Source organism: Camellia sinensis, unplaced genomic scaffold (genome assembly GCF_055761805.1).
Source record: "Camellia sinensis isolate YWXY unplaced genomic scaffold, ASM5576180v1 Unanchor1, whole genome shotgun sequence".
In the NCBI taxonomy this organism is placed as follows: Eukaryota; Viridiplantae; Streptophyta; class Magnoliopsida; order Ericales; family Theaceae; genus Camellia; species Camellia sinensis.
In genome coordinates this window covers 22275551-22283197 of record NW_028128987.1, presented here as the reverse complement: position 1 = coordinate 22283197, position 7647 = coordinate 22275551, and the positions used below count along the sequence as shown (strand labels likewise).

The following is a 7647-nucleotide window of genomic DNA, read 5'->3' as shown; positions in this document are numbered from 1 at the left end:
CAATCAAATCTAGCAAAACCCAAATCTAGTATTTGTTGCTTTCCTCCTCTTCTGAGGTATAAATACATCCTTCACTAGTCCAAACTTTGAGAATAGTTTAAACAGTGCTCTAGGATCCATATTGGAAGGTAGATTATCCACAAAGACGGAGAATAATCCCTTACCGACCTCCTTGCGCCAGGCTTCATTCGTTTTCCTTTGCTTTGGAATCCACCCACCTTGTTCCATTGCTAGAGAGTTTACAATTCGTAGGTCAAATCCTTTTCGGATGAGCTCCCCGGGAAATTTTATTTCCATTCATTTGACCAACCATTTAGGCTTTGTTTGGAAAGTCACTATTTTAGTAGGCTATTTTAGTTTTTGGCTATTTTAGTAGGCTAAAATTTGTGTCTTTGGGAAGATGATTGGATTTTTTTATAGTTGGATGTGATATTTATAAGAGAAAAAGTGAAATGATTATGGATTTGATTTGATATTTTGTCTTATTAGTTATTTTACCCTATTTTGTCTTTTTGTGAATTTTAGCCTAAACTAGGCTATTTTTTTTATTTCCAAACACCCCCTTAAATTCCTATCGTTTCATTAGTTGGAACATAGATTTTTTTTTTTTTTTTTTTTTAATCAGCAAAGTGAATCTTTATTGATGAAAAAGGAAATACAAGCAAAATTTACATCAATAAAGTTGGAACATAGAGTTGACCATTAAACTGCTGAAGTATGACAAAGACAAACGAATAAAATTAACAAACTCCCATCTTTACTGGCAATGAGATTATTTTTTGTTCTTAATTCCATAGATCAATTGTTTAATACAATTCTTGCATGACATTTTTCTAAAAGAAACGGAGGGAAGAAAAACAAAAAAACAAAACAAAACAAAACAAAACAAAAATGCTAGAAAAAAAAAGAAAGCACTTGAAAATTCCAAACAAATAATATATTCTTTTGTAAGTTGTGCTCCCATGATATCAAATGACCAAATTAATTAACCCTCCTACAATTAGACCTTATCTCCCCATTATTTCCTGTCAGTGGACTTATATTTCCCATATTGATCATGGATTGAGCAAAGCTAGTGAAGAAGTCGCTTTGGCTGTTTCCAAAGCGGTTAACAATGGCAACGGTATCAGCGCCACTGGTGGAGAACAACTCTTGATCAGACTGGAGAAGCCCCTGTTTGTTCTGGAGGTTAGTGAAATAGTTGTTGTCAAAGCCATTAGCAGTAGTGTGATCAAGGTTGACTAAGGTCACATTAGTATTGACGCCTGCAGGAGTGCTGGGATCTGGGCATGTCTGCTGAAGTGTTTGCGCGTAGGTTGGGTCCATGGTTGGGTCTACATTTCCACTAATGTTGTTATAGTTGTAAAGGCGTGGGGTCACAGTCAAGCATCCAGCCCGTCCGAATGTATGAGCACCTGCAAATGAAACGAAAGCAATTGTTGTTAGTTTTATATATGACGTGGTGTAAAAGAAAGCGCTTTTCCTCTTCATTTTTCTTATTCTTAATGAAGAAGGAATGAAATTAATGACTTGTTGAGCTCATAAATTTCATACCAAGACAAGTAGTAATTGTAATCAAAGAAAAGAAATGTTAAATTAAATGTCTAATCCTTACCAGATAAAGCAACTAGATCGGTAGAGTCGAGTCCAACAGCACTGAACTTGGCTTTAAGGGCACTAAGGTCTTCATTAAAAAGTGGGAGGCCACTAGTGCCAACTTTATTTGCTGTCCTGCTATCTCTTCTTCCGAGTTGAACTTCCCATGATGGACCTTTTGACTACAATAAATTATTTGCATTAATTTATATATTGCTATGACTAATTGACAATATATATATATATATAAGGCTTTATTAATCCCAACTTAATTCCCTAATGTAAGATTCAAGTAATTGAAGCTATTGAGCCGTATAGTAGTTTGGGGAGAAAATGATACATATAGTCTAATACGCTATTTATTGGTTGATATTTGAAACTCAATTGACAATTACATTGGTTCTGCAAACACAGCCTTTTGTAAATTTAACTTGATAATATTAATGTATACTGAAATTAATTTACTTACCAAAACAACTGAAATTTCAGCTGCAATGGCCAAAATATCAGCACAGGAGACAACACCTGGGCAAACATTCTCCAATGCAGTCTTGATGTCATCAACAACAGTAAATCCATTAAGTGCCCTATTAATATTTGCATCTTTCTCACTCTCTATTCCATCTGCATTGTCTAGCAAAAGGGACCCATCGCAGCCCTACATGCATGCACGCAAAGACAGTTAGTTAGCTATACATGAATTGTCATATATCAGTTATATAAATTTGAGCTTCTTATGACCATAACAAAAAAGATGTTTGTAACACACAAAGACAAATACATAGTACAGGAAGAGAGGGTATTATTACATTGACAAAGCAATCGTGGAAATGAAGTCGAGTGAGAAAGGCAGCATTTCGGATATTAGTTTGCTGAGCCTGCTCCAAGACACCGCGTACTATGCTCGAGACATTTGGGCATGTGTTATCATAAAACGTGGGACTCAATTGAGCATTTGATCCTCCACACACAGCAGCAGCAACCAAGAAGAGTGCTGCAGCTATAAATTGAAATGAAGCCATGAGATGAGAGAATTTCAGGATTTTCTTTCTTTTCTTTTTTTTGCCTTAAGGAAATTAAAGCTTGGGTTGGGTTTGTTTAATGGGGAGACTCCTTATATAGATATCTCGTAAGATAGACAATTTCAGCTCCAGACAGCAGGCTATAGCTATAGAAAATTCTTCCCTTTTACTTTTCTTTGGAATTGAAAAGCTGCATGGCTGACTTTTTCTTTCCCTTTTGTTTGTTGGAGAGAGGGAGAGAGAAAGTTCGCGTACTATGATTTTCTTCTTTTTTTAAAAAAAAAATATATAACATAAAAAAAAAATTATAAAATTATAAAGCTGATTATATGTGAACTTGCAAGAAATTGATGGAGTCAAATTTGGACGCTCAGTCAAAGTCCTACGTGTCCTGAATAAAGTAGGTTCTTTCTAGGCTCTTTATGTTGACTTTAAACCTATCATATCCATAAGATATCCTCTCCGTTGCTGTATGCTTCCCTTTATTCAGATCAGAAAGTCTAAGAAGGCTAGACTCTGAGTCTTAAATTTATGTAAAAAATAATAATATAGGATGAAAATTGAAAGCGTGTATTATGAAATTTATGTATAAAATAAATGTGAATTATATATTAATTTTTTTGAATAATTTTTAAATTTATAATATTACTGTATTGACATCTTAGAAAATTGCTGATCTATAACTTAACTTTCGCCTAAGAAATCAAAACCTTAACTTACAAAGTGATGACTTATTTAGGTCAAGTTTAGGAAGACTAAATAAGTGCACTTTTTATCTTTTTGGACTAAAAAATTGAGGTTGAAAATATGGATGTTTGGGTTAACTTTTTGACTTTTTATTGAAAAATGTGTAATAAAAAATTATAAAAATTGATTTGTAGGGAAAAATTTGAATTGGGAGTTGTGCAGCCGTAATTGTTGACTTTTGGTGAATAGTGTTAATTTTTTAACTTTTTGAGTAACTTTTTGACTTTTTGACTTTTTGGCTTTTTGGCCTTAATTATTAAGAAAGCTAAAAATTTATATCAAATAACACAATTTAACTTAGTTTTAATTATGGAAAAATTTCATCTTACTCTTTGTGGTTTGAGACCGGAGAATTTTACGCCACCTATGGTCCAAATATAGTTAGAAAGTCCTTATGTGGTTTTGGGCTAAAATGCAATTGTTAACTTTGTTAATTATAGATGTGAAATCATTATAATATTCTCAAACTTTTTTTTTTTGTGATTATTTTATTTCTCTTTTCTATCTCGTACACATAATTTATAATTTTTAACACTAATTCAATTAAATCACAATTAACCATAATTTTTTAATTTTTTATTGTAATTTTTAATTTTTAATCTATTTTTAATTTAAATATATTTTAATCACAATTAATCATAAATTCTTAATTATTTATTGTAATTTCTAACTCTTTAATCTACTTATATTTTAAATCCCAATTAATCCCAAATCCTTACTTATTTATTGAAATTCTTAACATCTTAATCTAATTTTAATTTAATTATATTTTGGAATATTTACCAATAAATCTCATCTCACAAACAGTTTTATCAATTGGTCCAAGATTATTTCTATTGTTCTGATTAGTCCTATTAATGAGGGAATATCTTTCTATTTGATCCTATTTGCTTTGTTTGATAACTACTTCCAAACATTTGGTAATTGAAATCTTCTAGTAGAAGACGTTCACATCATTACTTTAGGGTTTTTGGGGCTGTCGCTACAGGGGTGTGAGGGGATTTTGGTTGTGTGTTTTCTTGACACATTAGCAGAGATTCCGAAGTTGGCCATTATAGGGTGTAAGGGGATTTTGGTTGTGTGCTTGCGTGACGGATTAACTAAAATTTTGAAATCAGCCGTTGGCATTGCCGGAGTTGTAAAGGTAAGGTTTTTTTTGTTTGATTTTCTTGTTAGGGGTAGTCGCTTGATCTATCTGTCTAGTTCAGTTGTATGGCATGCCACACAGTTCAATTGTATAACATGCCACATGGGAGGTCATTTATTTGTAGTGGTTGTGTTACATTTGTGCATGTGTGTCACGTAGAATACACCACTCCAAGGCAAAAAGCATAAAAAGCTTTAGTGCACTTTCTTATGTTGTGGCACCCAAATCACGCGCTTAGCATGGCATATGATGAGCATTTACCAACAGCAAAATAGAAAAACGTGGCACGTTACTACCACGCACCAAAAAGATATTAAAACAAATAATGCCATGGAACCATGCGCACCCAAATTAACAAACACAGCTATTATGCGCTGAAGAAGCCCAACTAGTGGTATTTATGTCTTTTCACAACGGAAAGGACCAAATAGATCAGAAGAAACTTTTTGGGACCAAATGGAACACAATTTCAACATTTAGGACTTATTAGTAACTTTCCCTTATATTTAAGATCAATCGTAAATTATTATTTATTTTATACTTTAATTTAATTATATTTTAAATCAATCCTTATATTTTATATTTTAAATCAATCTTTAATTATAATTTAATGTAATTTAATTTTAATTAATATCTTAATCTAATTTTAAGTTTGAAGAGGATGGAGATAAAATTTTCCACTTATTGTGTCAATTTCACTTTTATTTTATTTTTTAAAAATCAAGTCTATTCTAAAAGTGGTGTGCGTGTGAAATACACTCTCCAATAATTTAAATAAATAATAAAATTAAAAACAACACATTAGTCCAAACTCACGGTGACATGGTTCAAGGTGATTCTGAGTTGCAATGTTTGAACCCACAAAGTGTAATAATTTTGACAAATTTATTTATTTATTTCACCATCATTTGTCACTACAGGAAAAATGGCCTACTGAAACGTTTTTTTTTATGGCGTTTTGGAAAATGCCATTATAGATGAATGAAAGACAACGTTTTCAAGACGTTGTCTTTGAGCTCTATTGAACGGCGTCGTATTGGGTGTATATATTGACACCGTCCATACTCCGTTTCTCACTTTCTCTGTGTCTCTTCCATAGCTCAGTCTTTCTCTCTCTCTCTCTCTCTCTCTCTCTCTCTTTCTTCCAAAGCCCTCGATTGATATTCATTGAACCAGATCAAAGACACATACACAATCTCTCTCGCTCGCTCGATTGCAGATTTGGCATTGTATATTCGTTGAACTCTCGATCTCTGTTGCTCTTCATCGATCTGTCGCTGGAGAGCTTTGATCAGTCTCTTCATCAAACTCGAACTCGAACTCGATTTGTTCTTCATCAAATCGCGGATCCAAAATCGATATCATTCTTGAACCAGATCGATCTATGTTGCTCTTATCTCAGGTACATTTTTCATTCTCTTAATCGGTGTTCGAGTTTGAACCAGATTAATCTCTGTTGCTCTACTTTCTCATTGTCAAATCTGCTGATTAACTCTCTAATTTTTTCATTCTCAGATTATATCAGATCAGATCGTTGAATCTGATCTATCAAATATGCTGGTAGTTTTGTTTGTTTTTCATTACTTTGTTTGTTTTTCAAATCAATTAACTCTCTAATTTGCAAGACAGTTTGGGATTAGATAGCTCATACTATAGATGGTCTCATGATCTCAGAATGACAATGTATGCGAGTATTTTTATGTTTGTAATTGATTATGTGTTTGGCAAGTGTGCTTGGTCTATATTTTTTGTGCTTATAATTTTCATTAGCATCTTTATTAGAGAATCTTCTTCTTTGATGGATTAGCATGAAACATTGTTCATTAAAGTTTGGGTTATTTTCGTGTTTAGTGAAATTTTTTTGATGATATCGTAACTTATTGTATAGCTAAAAAAAGGAATTATATGTGAAGCTAAATTCTTGATGATATCTATCAGCATTCGTACGTTCGTTCTTTTAAAATATTCAATAATGTAATTTGTAATGTGGTTGGTGACAGGGTCTGTGTACTGGGTCTATGATTTTGCTTACAAGTGGGGGAAGAAGCTCACATGTTTTAGTCTTTAGTGAAGATCTTTTCTTTATATATCTTCTTCCACCCATTATATTCAATGCCAGGTAAATTCTGTTCCTTTCAAACTTTGCTCTTTACTGAGATCTTTGTAATAGCTTATATACCTATAACCTGATTATAGATTATTGAGTGGGCTTCTCATTATATTTGTAAGTTGTACCTAGTTAGAAGTGTGTTTCTACTTCTCATTGATTTAAATTTCTCACTCACATTGCCTCTTTCGTCATTTATAGCTGTTATGTTTACCATTACACTGGCTTAAAAGAGTTTCATTTTTTATTTTTTTGGTGTTTTATTACATCTTATCCAGTAATATTATGTTTTTTAGATCATAATTAATTTACATCTTATCCATTAGATATGTTGAGTAGTTGTGTCAGACAACTCATATATGTGGTGAACTGTAAGAGTTTTACACTTGTATGAATCTGTAGATGTCCCCCGAACGCCCCGGGAGGGTGAGTCCCGTTCTGTTCGATATTGGGGTCACTACAGCTCAGGACTCTAAAATTTGTCACGGTTCTAAGTCTGAACCAAAGAGTCCAAATCCGGCAAATCGTTTTGAGAAAAATAGATTTTGAAAGAAGTGCCAAACATGGACTGCTTTGCCAGATACAGAGTCGCCACCTAAATATTTTATTTTAGGAAATTTAGGAAACCCTGACTCGTTTGCCTAAGGCCACGTGTCCGTCATCACCAAAGTTGCCTCGGCTCGGGAACTTGGGTACGATTAGGGAAGGTCACTTCGTGAGCACCCCCGCTCGCCCAATCAAAGATCGGCCTCTACTAACCATGATATCGAATTTTGAAAACGTTGTGTGTTCTTATTCCAGTTATTAGCCTAGATTTACTATGTGATGCGCACAGCATACAAGTATAGACTGGATCGCCTGAATTGGAACAAAACATTTCATGTTTGTTTTTGAAAGATGGTTTGCTACTCGCAAGTAGGCTTAAAATACAGATTTTGCCACCCTCAGGTGGGCTTGAGAAAAGATGGTTTTGCCACTATCTAGTGGGCTTAAAACTCACAGTTAATGATTTGTTCCAATCCAGATAA

General features: G+C 33.4%; 1 protein-coding gene across 1 annotated transcript; it reads right to left on the bottom strand.

The window, feature by feature from the left end:
• Positions 1-740: 740 nt before the first annotated feature.
• Positions 741-2818, bottom strand: LOC145814207 (lignin-forming anionic peroxidase-like). Its single transcript, XM_082910757.1, has 4 exons — positions 2406-2818; positions 2066-2254; positions 1616-1778; positions 741-1415 (listed from the first exon to the last, which is right to left on the bottom strand). The coding sequence occupies exons 1-4, from the start codon at positions 2616-2618 to the stop codon at positions 982-984; spliced, it is 999 nt and encodes a 332-aa protein (XP_082766883.1). The 5' UTR covers positions 2619-2818; the 3' UTR covers positions 741-981.
• Between the last annotated feature and the right edge of the window lie 4829 nt (positions 2819-7647).